Source organism: Euleptes europaea, chromosome 6, assembly GCF_029931775.1.
Source record: "Euleptes europaea isolate rEulEur1 chromosome 6, rEulEur1.hap1, whole genome shotgun sequence".
Taxonomy (NCBI): Eukaryota; Metazoa; Chordata; class Lepidosauria; order Squamata; family Sphaerodactylidae; genus Euleptes; species Euleptes europaea.
The window spans coordinates 93643243-93656597 of NC_079317.1; the positions used below are offsets into that span (position 1 = coordinate 93643243).

A 13355-nucleotide genomic window follows, 5' to 3' on the forward strand; every position below is an offset into this window, starting at 1 on the left:
GAAAGGGGCTTACCTATGGCTCTAGAGGCAAGACCAGTGTTTGGTGCAGCTGTGAGGCTGGGCTTCCTCAGGTGGCAGGGTGGTGAGGGGGCAATACCATGGCTTCAAGACATGGTAGGCCAGAAGCCTAAGCCATGCCTCCGCAGCTCAAAGGCAACCTGACAAAGTCAGGCCAGGGTAATGGCCAGAGCAAAGTTGGCCACAAGGGGCACACAGACCATTCCTAAGCCTTTCCCAGGGATGAGAGGCAACACCTAGGATTGGCTGGCTCCCTGTGAACGAGAGGAAGGGAAAGGGACTTGCAGGGACAGTGAGAAGCTACTTAAGGCCCTCCAGCCCAAAGATAAAGAGAACAAGCTCAGGGCTACTCTTCTCTCCATGGAGCTGACTCAGAGAGAAGGGCAGGAGGGTGAAGGGAGAGTCTCAGTGGGAGGTGATGGACTCCTCCCCTCCCAGCCTCAGGTTTCTACAGGGGTGGAGGATGAACTTGGTATCCCCTGTGGTGGCCTCATCTCTGAGGATGAAGACAAGCAACACCTTCACTCAAAGAACTGCCAGCCACACATTGATGGATAGCCTTTGTGCTGGTAGTACTGGCCAACCTCACATACGGGTAATAACAATTTAGTAAACAAAAGGGTCTAAGGAGCAGTATGAGTTTTGATAGGAAGGAAACATTATCCTTACCACACTGTCCTTCAGTATTGTTGCCGAATTTGCTATGTGGAAGTTTTATTGAGAAGATTAAACCACTGAAGGTGACTTGAGCCTCAATCTCTGGGATCTCAACCATCATATTGATACCCAGCATGGAGACAAAAATGCCATCTTTCTGGAAACCTGGATTCACAATCTGGTTGTCGAAGAAGATCTGCAAATGGATTTAATTTTACAGTCAGGAATTCTCTTTCATTTGATGAAGGATTAGAAGCATTACCTATTTCTTTACTCAAATTTGTACACTTAAATTCCGAGTGACCACAACGTGCTTCGGCATGAACACAATGTATTGTTGACTTCCCTTTGCAGCATGAATTGTTGACTCCCCTTTCCAGCAATAGCTTGTGGAATTCCACAGTGGAGGGTAACTTAATCTTCTGGGTGCTTGGTAGAAGGCTTTTCGCATATTTATATTTAGATATGTAATCTTCATGTCTGACACTTGGGTTCCTTGTAGTATCTGCCAATCCCCCTTTTATTTGCCTCTTTATGTCCCTCAAGGAAAGCAAGTTGAGTGACCAGTGCATAATAATTATCTTCATATAGCTGGTCATAATTATATTGGGCAGCCAGTGTATAAGAATGCCCTATTTTAAAGATTAACAACAAGAGTGATGATAATTTTTACTTCAGGTAGCTAAATTTTTAAAATAAAATGATATAGTAATGTGTTGACTTCAGAAATATGCATTTCCTGTTTTGCTGGCATCGTGGGTTGGATCCAATTGAACATTTCCCCTAGAACAAGAGCTCTTACATAAGCAGAAATGCAAGAAAGTCATAGCAAGGAGCCCTTGCACTAAATCAACTTGACTGTATAAGACATAGTGCAATGTATATTTCAGCAACACTCTTCTCCTGTTATGGTTGGCCTTAGAACATCCATGATGCCTGAATTTAAAGTTTCCATTGTTCATGACACCCTTGCTCAGCCTTTCTGAAAAAAACAGTCTGTGCCTTTTCAGGGGTCACACTGTCCCTGTCTGAAGGAGCCAATCTTGCCTGCTGAAATTGTTTATGCCAATGGAGTCACAACTTCCTATCATGACCCATAATGACATCCTTTCATCAAATCACCTCCAAATTAGACTGTAAAATGACTGCATCATTTGATTTTGTACACAGCAACTCTGGCTGGAAATGAAAAATCAGTGCTTGGTCTTACAGTAGCTTTTGAGCAAATGGAACTGTGTTTAGAAAAATTTTGCTTCTGCTATTGCATAGCGAGATTCAACCCTTTGTGTTTTCTCAGATCATAAATGAAGGATGAATTCACACATACATGTTCATCTCTTGACATCTCAGTCATCATGCAATGAATGAAAGCTCTTGGACGTGGTTAGTTTTATCTTTCAGTAGAGGAATCTGCCTTCTCTCTGTCTTTGCTTTGTAAAGTAAACTTCTTCCTTCAGTTTTTTTTCAGTTCTACCACTATAATATTTCCTAGAGGTCAGCGCACTAACTGTGCAGTCCTAAGGGGGGGGGGAAGCCATATAGGAGCCTGCATGACCCCATGCTGGCATAAGTGCCACTTTGTGCCTTGATAAGGGGCACTTCGCTGGTGCGGGGGTACTTACGTCGGCTCCGGAGAGCGACAAGGAGGCGCATCACTGGGATGACAGCGCAGACTTTAAGGGCTTTTGGAGGGCTTTAAGAGGGGAGTGGACATATTCATGGAGGAGAGGGGTATTCATGGCTATTAGTTAGAATGGATACTAGTCATGCTGCATACCTATTCTCTCTAGTATCAGAGGAGCATGCCTATTATTTTGGGTGCGGTGGAACGCAGGCAGGATGGTGCTTCTGCAGTCGTCTTGTTTGTGGCTTCCTGGAGGCACCTGGTTGGCCACTGTGTGAACAGGCTGCTGGACTTGATGGGCCTTGGTCTGATCCAGCAGGGCCTTTCTTATGTTCTTATGTTCTTACTCCCCGCTGACATTGTCCCGGCGTATCTCCCCGCGCCGGCATCCTGGGAGGCGTTCCTGGGGCCGGAGCTGCATTTAGGCAGCTTCCTAATCCCTTTTGGCCCAGGAACACCCCTTCACACTGCAGCGGAGCTACGCCAGCAAAACAACTGGCGTAGCCACTCTGAAGCCAGTGGGTGAGTTTCCCCATTTTCTTATTTTTAAATGGTTTAATTATTCATTTTTCCAGTAGGGAAGCCTCACAGGAGGTGGCACAGCTGCGCCACTCCCAGCCCCTGTGTTTCTACACTCCCCCTTAGGAATGGGCTGTAAGAGAGCCAAGTCAAACATTTTATATAATTTTTTTTTTACCTTGTTGGCCTCTACTCCATTAAAGAGTTCACGGGTTAGCACTATTTTTGAAGTCTTGTAGTAAATAATAATAGAGTGAGGGCAGGAAAGTCCATCTTCGGAATCACAGTAGTAATTATCAATGAGAATCCTGAAATTGTCATATTTCGGTGTAATCTGCTGTACCAGCACATAAGTGCAGTTGTCCAAGAAGGTGTAATACGTTCCGTCAAATGTGACATAGTGAGGGTCGCCCCAGCCGCTGCAAACACCTTATAATGAAGGGACAAAACCGATTAAGACTTTAACAAAAATTTGAGAAACATTCAACTGTGAATCCAATCATACCTTTGTAGTAATTTTAACATTATTGAAATTGATCTGCACGTGATATTTTTTCTCGAGTGGAATCAACTTCCATTTTCACTTACATTCACATTCATAGTGGTAGCAGCAGCCATCGTCGCTGAAGACTTTCACTGGTGGGTACCCATTTTCACAGACAATTTTCTGCACCGGGGGACACTTCACTTGATTTATGACAATTTTGTTATTTCCTTCACAAGTCGACTTGGTGCAGTTTGATATCCATGTCTCACCCTCCTGAAAATACAAGGACATTGATGCCATACGAGCGTCAAATAAACCTAACTAACCTATGGAGCTTTAAATAGAAGGTTTTTTTTTAATTAAATTAGTTTAAATGTAAAATTAAATCAAAATTTAAATTGGTGATAAAATGGAGGAGAGGAGCGTGATGTCAACTGTTTTGGGTCCCCAATAGGGAGAAAGACAGGTTCTAAATGAAGTAAATAAATAATCTTATGATTTGCCAGGTACCCATATTTTTTTCCAAACAGGAGAAAAAGCAATTTGTATGAACATTACTACCCTTATCATAACACTGACAATATCCAGGACTTGTCAGGAAAAGGAGCCCCATGTTTTAGATTGACTTCCATTGGTGAACACTCTGAACTGCAACAGTATTGTTTTGGAACGTGACATTTTCCCTCTGGAACTGCATGTTTTGTATCTGGTTGCACATTTTAAAAAACCCTGCCCAGCAGATGAAATCTGTAAAACAAATAAAGGCCTCTGACTGCACTCCCAAGCAGAGTTATACCCTTGACTTCAATGGAGTTAGAAGGGTATAACTGTGCTTTGGAGTGCATTGTAAAGTTCCTTTAAAAGTTCTGCACTGAGGCAGAGGCTAATCAGGAAACCAATCTTCACCAAACTTGGGGGTTCTTGCAAGGAGAGTCCCTTCCTGCTACCCTGAAAATTTGGGACCTCTACCTGCAAAAATGCCCCCCCCCCCCCGGAGCCGTGGAAAGCCGCAAATGGGTTTAAATGGGTTTAAATGGCCGAATTTTTCAGGAATCCTGAATTTAAAGCGAATTCCCACCTTTCGCGGTGTAGGGGAATTTGGCATTCGGGTTTTCCCAGGGGGGAAAAGGCCAATTAAAGCCGAACCCAAATTTTCCCAATTTTTTTTCAACAGCCCTAATCCTTAGCAATATCATTGAAAACCATTTAAAGTACTGGGTAAATATAGTTCCTGCATAAAGAACTGTTAAAAAGATTTTTAAAACGGTACCTTCCTTGGTGGTGTAGCATCAGGACAACCGGGTATACGAGTGGTGGTAGGTGCTGTGCTGGTGGTGGTAGCTGCTGTGGTGGTGGTTGCAGGTGTGGTTTCAACTTTTGTGGTTGGTTTTGGTGTTGTTGATCTGCATGGCCCTTTGAATCTTTCGACGGAACACATTTTACTACACATGGCGTAGAAAAGGCAACCATCATGGTCTGTTTTATTATAAATCATTTGACCTATAAGAAAAAAAATTAACTTGTTAGATCTTATAGTTGGACGCACAGGTTTCAACTGTAGTATGCAGATCCTGTAATCTGATCCAGCGAGTTCTCCTGCTGCGATTCTTGGCTTGAACAATGGGACCTAACCATGGTGACTCACACTCTGTTTACCTCCAAGTTAAATTACTACGCTGCTGTCTCTATGGGGATGCCCTTGGAAGATGATTCAGAAACTTCATTTTGTCCAGAATGTGGCGGCAAGATTACTAGCTGGAGTGGACTACAGCCAGCATCTAACACAGTTTCTTAAAGATCTGCACTACCTGTTCATTTTTAGTTCCACTTCAGGGTGTTAATTTTAACCAACAAATCCTTACCCAGCTTGGGGCCAGGGTACTTGAAGGACTGCTTATTCCCACACAGTTCCGCCAAGGCACTGCATTCAGCTTCACAGACTCATCTTTGTGTCTTCCTATCTTTGGAGCTGAGATGCGTGACCCAAGGGGTCTTGTTAAATAGCAGCCCCGATTCACATCATAACAGCAGTGGGAAGACATTATATTATTTCTCACCACAATACTTCCTGATCCCAAACTATCCTCCAGAGTTTCTCGGGTAAACATGTAAACAACATTAAGACATGTAGAGAATTCAGCAGCCTCAGTACAACTCTGGGAGACTCTTTGGGGATCAGGAAAATAGCACAGAAGGGAAGTTATTGGTCTAGCTCCTTCTATGTCACAGCCCTGATCCAAATCACAGCTTCGGGGACATGGATTTTTAACAAAGCAAAGCAACCATTGGTACTCCTATATTTCATGGAGCTTGACCCAATCATACCACAAAAAGAGACATTAGTTTTTCCTGTAAAATTATGTAAAATAATTTTGAGTATAAATAATAAATCATTGTAGCATGAAAATACATACCAGGTGGATAAACACTCTCTCCAATTTTGCAGAAACATGGGATCACTTTGGTTGTTGTAGGTAAAGACGTACTAATTTCTGTGGTGGGTTCAGTAACCGTGGTAGTTGGTTCAGTGGCGGTGGTGGCTGGAACAGTTGTCGTTACTGGTACAGTGGTAGTTGTGGTCGTGGTGGAGACTGTGGTAGTTGTGGTCGTGGTGGAGACTGTGGTAGTTGGTTCAGTAACTGAGGTAGTTGGTTCAGTTGTGGTGGTGGCTGGAACAGTTGTAGTTCTGCAGTTAATATTTTCCTCACAGCATAGTACCCGTAGCTGATAATTCAAACACTGCTTCACTTTCCCCACTTGTTTGTCGTTCTTGCACAACAGGCCTTGGTGGACATCACAAACTACATTCTGACCAACCTGGTCAATGCTTAAGTCAGGGTGATTTTCAGCTCTACACTGGATATTTGCTGGCTTTGCACAGATCTTGCCTCCTGCGGCCCGGATATTATTATATGTTTCTATGTCACCTCCCTTAGGGCCAGGAGTGGGGGAGTCAACATCAAACCATCTGGTCCACGTGCATACAGCCGGTCCACAAGTTGTTCCAGGAGCCGTAGTTGTTAGCTGTGTTGTGGTGGTTGTTGATGGCAAAGGAGTAGTAGTGGGTGAAGTAGTGGTGACTTCTCTGGGAACTGTGGTCGGAGCAACTTTGGTGGTTGTGACCGGTGTGGTTTCTGTGGTTGTGGCACTAGTGGTAGTTGTGGTAGTCTCTGTTGTAGTAGTTTGGGGTACGGTAGTTGTCGTTTCCGGTACAGTGGTAGTTGTTACTGGTACGGTGGTAGTCGTGGTCGTGGTGGTGACTGTGGTAGTTGGTTCAGTAACTGTGGTAGTTGGTTCAGTAGTGGTGGTGGCTGGAACGGTTGTAGTTCTGCAGTTAATATTTTCCTCACAGCACAGTACCCGTAGCTGATAATTCAAACACTGCTTCACTTTCCCCACTTGTTTGTCATTCTTGCACAACAGGCCTTGGTGGACATCACAAACTACATTCTGACCGACCTGGTCAATGCTTAAATCGGGGTGATTTTCAGCTCTACACTGGATATTTGCTGGCTTTGCACAGATCTTGCCTCCTGCGGCCTGGATATTATTATATGTTTCTATGTCTCCCCCCTTAGGGCCAGGAGTGGGGGAGTCAACATCAAACCATCTGGTCCACGTGCATACAGCCGGTCCACAAGTTGTTCCAGGAGCCGTAGTTGTTAGCTGTGTTGTGATGGTTGTTGATGGCAAAGGAGTAGTGGTGGGTGAAGTAGTGGTGACTTCTCTGGGAACTGTGGTCGGAGCAACTTTGGTGGTTGTGACCGGTGTGGTTTCTGTGGTTGTGGCACTAGTGGTAGTTGTGGTAGTCTCTGTTGTAGTAGTTTGGGGTACGGTAGTTGTTGTTTCCGGTACAGTGGTAGTTGTTACTGGTAAGGTGGTAGTCGTGGTGGTGGTGGTGACTGTGGTAGTTGGTTCAGTAACTGTGGTAGTTGGTTCAATAGTGGTGGTGGCTGGGATGGTTGTAGTTCTGCAATTAATATTTTCCTCACAGCATAGTACCCGTAGCTGATAATTCAAACACTGTTTGACTTTCCCCACTTGTTTGTCATTCTTGCACAACAGGCCTTGGTGGACATCGCAAACTACATTCTGACCAACCTGGTCAATGCTTAAATCGGGGTGATTTTCAGCTCTACACTGGATATTTGCTGGCTTTGCACAGATCTTGCCTCCTGCGGCCTGGATATTATTATATGTTTCTATGTCTCCTCCCTTAGGGCCAGGAGTGGGGGAGTCAACATCAAACCATCTGGTCCACGTGCATACAGCCGGTCCACAAGTTGTTCCAGGAGACGTAGTTGTTAGCTGTGTCGTGGTTGTTGTTGATGGCAAAGGGGTAGTAGTGGGTGAAGTAGTGGTGACTTCTCTGGGAACTGTGGTCGGAGCAACTTTGGTGGTTGTGACCGGTGTGGTTTCTGTGGTTGTGGCACTAGTGGTAGTTGTGGTAGTCTCTGTTGTAGTAGTTTGGGGTACGGTAGTTGTTGTTTCCGGTACAGTGGTAGTTGTTACTGGTACGGTGGTAGTTGTGGTCGTCGTGGTGACTGTGGTAGTTGGTTCAGTAACTGTGGTAGTTGGTTCAGTAGTGGTGGTGGCTGGAATGGTTGTAGTTCTGCAGTTAACATTTTCCTCACAGCACAGTACCCGTAGCTGATAATTCAAACACTGCTTGACTTTCCCCACTTGTTTGTCATTCTCGCACAACAGGCCTTGGTGGACATCACAAACTACATTCTGACCGACCTGGTCAATGCTTAAGTCAGGGTGATCTTCAGCTCTACATTGAATATTTTCTGGGTTTGCACAGATCTTGCCTCCTGCGGCCCGGATTTTGTTATATGTTTCTATGTCTCCCCCCTTAGGGCCAGAGGTGGGGGAGCCAACATCAAACCATTTGGACCATGTGCATACTGCAGGTCCACAAGTTGTTCCAAGAGACATAGTTGTTAGCTCTGTTGTTGTGGGTTGTACTTGTGGCCGTGTAGATGGTTTTTGAGTGGATGTAGTTGTTACAATTTCTGTAATAATAGTTTTTTTTGTAGTGGTTGTTACTGGAAGTTTTGTGGTTGTAACTGTTGTGGTGGTTTCTGGAACTGTAGTTGTTGGAGCTGTTGTGGTGGTTTCTGGAACAGTAGTTGTTGGTGTGGTTGTGGTTGTGACTGTTGTGGTGGTTTCTGGAACAGTAGTTGTTGGGGTTGTTGTGGTAGTTTCTGGAACTGTAGTTGTAGGTGTTGTGGTAGTAATTGTTGTAGTAGTTTCTGGAACAGTAGTAGTGGGTGCTGTTGTGGTTGTGACTGTTGTGGTGGTTTCTGGAACAGTGGTTGTTGGAGCTGTCGTGGTAGTTTCTGGAACAGTAGTAGTGGGTGTTGTGGTGGTTGTAACTGTTGTGGTGGTTTCTGGAACAGTAGTGGTTGGAACTGTGGTAGTTTCTGGAACAGTAGTAGTGGGTGTTGTCGTGGTTGTAACTGTTGTTGTGGTTTCTGGAACAGTGGTTGTTGGAGCTGTTGTGGTAGTTTCTGGAACAGTAGTAGTGAGTGTTGTGGTGGTTTCTGGAACAGTAGTGGTTGGAGCTGTTGTGGTTGTAACTGTTGTGGTGGTTTCTGGAACAGTAGTGGTTGGAGCTGTTGTGGTAGTTTCTGGAACAGTAGTAGTGGGTGTTGTTGTGGTTGTAACTGTTGTGGTTTCTGGAACAGTGGTTGTTGGAGCTGTTGTGGTAGTTTCTGGAACAGTAGTAGTGAGTGTTGTGGTGGTTTCTGGAACAGTAGTAGTCGGTGTTGTTGTGGTTGTGACTGTTGTGGTGGTTTCTGAAACAGTCGTTGGAGCTGTTGTGGTAGTTTCTGGAACAGTAGTAGTGGATGTTGTTGTGGTTGTGACTGTTGTGGTGGTTTCTGGAACAGTCGTTGGAGCTGTTGTGGTAGTTTCTGGAACAGTAGTACTGGGTGTTGTGGTTTCTGGAACTGTTGTTGTAACTGTAGTAGTTGGTGTTGTGATTGTAACTGTTGTAGCATTTGTTGTTGTTGTTGTGGCAGGTGTGGTCACAGGTATTGTAGTTGTAAGTTGTGTGGTTGTCGGACATGGTACAATAACTTTTTTGCAACATTCAATTCTTATCTCATAATTGTAGCAAATTGGCGCTGGGAACTGATCCTTGTTACGACATATGAGTCCTTCTGTTTTACTGCATATAACTTTTTGCTCTAATTCATTTAAAGGTGTGTTAGGATATCTTTCTGCTCTGCATTCAACAGCCTTTGGTGCCTTACAGACTTTATATCCTTTGGCTCTTATATTTTTAAACGTATCAAAATCTCCATCATTAGGTGCAGATCCTGGATAACTGATATCATACCATTGGGACCATTCACAGACTTCCTCACTACAGTGTTCAGTTGTTGAAGGAACTGTTGTTAAAAGACTTGTAGTTTCTATAGTTGTTGTTGCAGGAATAGTTGTCACTCTTGTTGATGCATGTGTTGTAGTCTGAGAAACTGTTGATGTTGATGTTGTTTCTGGAGTTGGAGTAGTGAGTGTACTAGCTGGAGTTGGCGTAGTGAGTGTGGTAGCTGCTGAAGCCGTTGTTGTGCCTGCAGTCGTTCCCGGTGTAGTGGTCACACACTCATTTTCGCAGCAATAGACCTTTATTTGATAGTTCAAACATACTTTCAACTCTCCCAACTGGTCTCCATTTCTGCAAACCAATCCAAGTGATACATTGCACTGGACAATTTGACCAATTTCATTGATTGATTTCTCGGGGTATTTCTCTGCTCTGCATGTTATGCGTTCGGGTTTTCTACAGATATCTTTCCCTGCAGCTCTAATGATGTCATACGTTTCAAAATCCCCTTTATTTTCCAAACTGGGAAAATGTATATCAAACCACTCCGTCCATCTGCATACGGGTTTACAAGTAGTTTGAGTTGTGACTTCTGTTGTAGGAGATACAATTTCTGTGGAAGATCTAATAGTGGTCCCAGTGGATGCGGAAGTAGTTTCTGGTGTCGTAATCAAGATGCTAGTTGTTTCCGGAACTGTAGTTGTGGAAATAAGTGTAGTAGATAACGTGGTAGTTGATTTAATTGTTGTAGGGGCGATGCTGCTTGTAGTAGTTTCAGGTGTCGACGCAGTAGTGTAACCACATGGTACAAAAGTACAACAAAGGATTTTGATTTGATAATTGTTGCAGCTCATTGTATGCTGGTCTGTATTGTAACAGATTAGACCCACTGTATTACTGCATTCTACTTTTTGGCCGAGTTCACTTAATGGAGTATTGGGGAATTTCTCTGCTCTGCACTGGACGGCCTTTGGAGCTTTGCAGACTTTATAACCTTCTGCTCTTAAATTATCAAAAGTGTCAAAATCTCCATCGCCACTTCCAGATTCTGGGTTAGTCACATCATACCATTGGGACCAATGACATATTTCCTGAACACAGACAGAAGTAGTTGTAGGCACTTCGGGGGGGGAAAGAAATAAAGAGAATAATTTAGTATTTTGTGTCCAACTAAGTCCAGCATGTAAAATAAATGCCTTCTGTAAGAAGAAAGGTTTTTTTTATGGTCATTGAAGTAGTTTAGATTAAATATTGTAAATTAGTTCATCAAAATATCACACAGACCCATTGCTATATTTAATAGTAAACTAGCTGGCCCCTGTGCGGATAATGAAAGCAGCACAATTAGGCCACGCAATCAATGTCAGGGATCTTTGCATGCTCAGGTAACTACCTAGATATGCAGAATAATATACATTTGTAAACTCACCCAAGTAAAACAATAGCCCTTTAAAGCAATCTGACGAGGACTGATATGCTTAGGGCTCCCAGGTCCCTCTGAGGAGTCTGAGGAGGGCGGGGTTTGGGGAGGGAAGGGACTTTAATGCCATAGTCCATTAGCCAGAGTGGCCATTTTCTCCAGGGGAACTGATCTCTATCGGCTGGTGATCAGTTGTAATAGCAGGAGATCTCCAGCTACTACCTGGAGGCTGGCAACCCTAACCAGGAGCCCAGCCATTGCCCTCCCCCCAACAGTTGTGCCGCAGCTCACAGCTGAGCTGTGGCCCAGCTGCTAAAGGGGTGGGGGAAGCCCTGTAAAACCACTAAAAGGAGGGGGCAACGCCAAAACTTAGTGCCACCATTTGGAAAGTGGTCCTAAGCCTCACCCCCGGATTGGCGGCAGGCAGAACTTTCACAGGGAGGCTCTGCCTGCAGCTGATGTGCTGTTTCCCCTTAAACACAGAGCAAAGGAGCTTTTTATTTGCTCCAGTTTAAAAGGGACCGCCTCGGGAGAGAGCTTGGAGAATGGAGAGAGCGTGGTTTCATGGGGAAGCTCCCAAATGAAGAGGGGGCATTTTCTATTCCATTCAGAGAGAGAAAAATCTCCATGTGGAAACAGCCCCGTTGTTTGGACCAGAGATCACACAGTAGGAATCTCAGCACATTGGTCTACCTTTGCATCATATAGCACCCAGTGGGACACTAACACTAGCTCACAGCAGATCAAAATGTTTGCAGTTTGCAAAGACCAGCCCACTGCTTCTAAGGGACAGTTTAAACTGCAGAAGATCAGGCCATGTTTTGTATTAGGGCAGCTGAAACATGGTCTTAGCTGTAGGTAGCAAGACAGATTCCACTGTCTCTGCCTAACTTCCCAGGAAAACCTTATCCTGTCCTTTATTGTATGAAGTTGGTGGTGTACATTTGCACTACCTTAAGAGATCCTACGGATCAAAAAGGCTCGTAAGATGCCATGCCACGAGGCAAGAGGGATTCTGTTCCCACTGGGAAGAGAAACTTCAACATAGAGGTGCTGAAGGAGTCTGCTATGCTAAGGCTATGTCCTCTCAAGACAAGGCTTTAACTCTTACGTTGGGTTGTATAGGATAGTGCCACTTATACCACACAAACAGGAGGGAATAACCCAAGTGATGCTGTAGGAGAAAAAGTCATTATTCAACAGTCTTTATCTTAGCAGAATCGGTACATTTTGAATATAGCTTTCTTCCATTTTTTTTTCTAGTGCTTTGGTAGAAGGTTCCATTGCAGGTTGGGAATGCTTTGGTTAATTTTGTTAGTGACTTCAGAAACTACTATATAGTGAGGATTTTTCCCCCTTACAGCACTGCTTGTTTCTGCGAGTTAGCAGTGTAGCCCACTATGGGAACATCTTCATTACAGACTTCAACTAGTTTAATAGCTATTCTCTCCACATCAGGGAACTCTGAGAATTGCAATTCTGCGAGGGATGTTTGAAATCTCTAACACGGAATTCTCTGTATTCACAATACTACAATTCTTAGGATTTTTTGGGAACGTGGTGAAACCAAATGAGTTAAAGAGATATCAAATCAATACCAGATTGTAGCAAGGATATACCTTTTGATATCCCTATAACAGTCAGCCTGAGTTTACACTATAAAGATCACATACACTACACACATATTGTGTGTGTGTGTAAAGTGCCGTCAGGTTGCAGCCGACTTATGCCGACCCCTTTTGGGGTTTTCATGGCAAGAGACTATCAGAGGTGGTTTGCCAGTGCCTTCCTCTGCACAGCAAACCTGGACTTCCTTGGTGGTCTCCCATCCAAATACTAACCAGGACTGACCCTGCTTAGCTTCTGAGATCTGACGAGATCAGGCTAGCCTGGGCCATCCAGGACATATTAGAAATCTACAAATAAGCAATGACTGTTTTAGAATTTCCATTGAGTCTATTACAGTTCACATCATGTTCTTGATTTAGAGATAATCATTTGTTACCATTTTGTACCTGGGGTAGTAGTTGCTGGTGAAGTGGTACTAAATACAAATGTAGTGGAAGGCGTTGTGGAAGTTGGGCATGGGTAGATTTTCCTCTCTATTGTGCCATTGCGACTGCAGGTTGCCGTGATGCACCCTCCGATGCCATCTGTCGTATTGTAGATGATCTCCCCGGGCTTGCTTATCTGCCCTTCATAGATGCAGTGGCATTCTGTCGTTCGAAAGATAATAAAACCAGTAAGCATCTGAAAACGTCAATGGCTGTTCCAAATTATCACCATTCATACC

At 44.1% G+C, this 13355-nt stretch overlaps 1 protein-coding gene across 1 annotated transcript in view; it reads right to left on the reverse strand.

Annotated features, from left to right (window-relative positions):
- The window catches only part of LOC130479355 (mucin-5AC-like), a 67499-nt gene that overhangs the window by 17898 nt on the left and 36246 nt on the right, over nucleotides 1-13355 (reverse strand). Inside the window, exons 30-36 of the mRNA XM_056851744.1 lie at nucleotides 13078-13278; nucleotides 5933-10762; nucleotides 5720-5845; nucleotides 4576-4805; nucleotides 3407-3578; nucleotides 2997-3247; nucleotides 688-871 (exon numbers count right to left, since the gene is read on the reverse strand). Coding sequence (XP_056707722.1) covers nucleotides 688-871; nucleotides 2997-3247; nucleotides 3407-3578; nucleotides 4576-4805; nucleotides 5720-5845; nucleotides 5933-10762; nucleotides 13078-13278 — 5994 coding nt within the window. The remainder of the gene's footprint in view (nucleotides 1-687; nucleotides 872-2996; nucleotides 3248-3406; nucleotides 3579-4575; nucleotides 4806-5719; nucleotides 5846-5932; nucleotides 10763-13077; nucleotides 13279-13355) is intronic.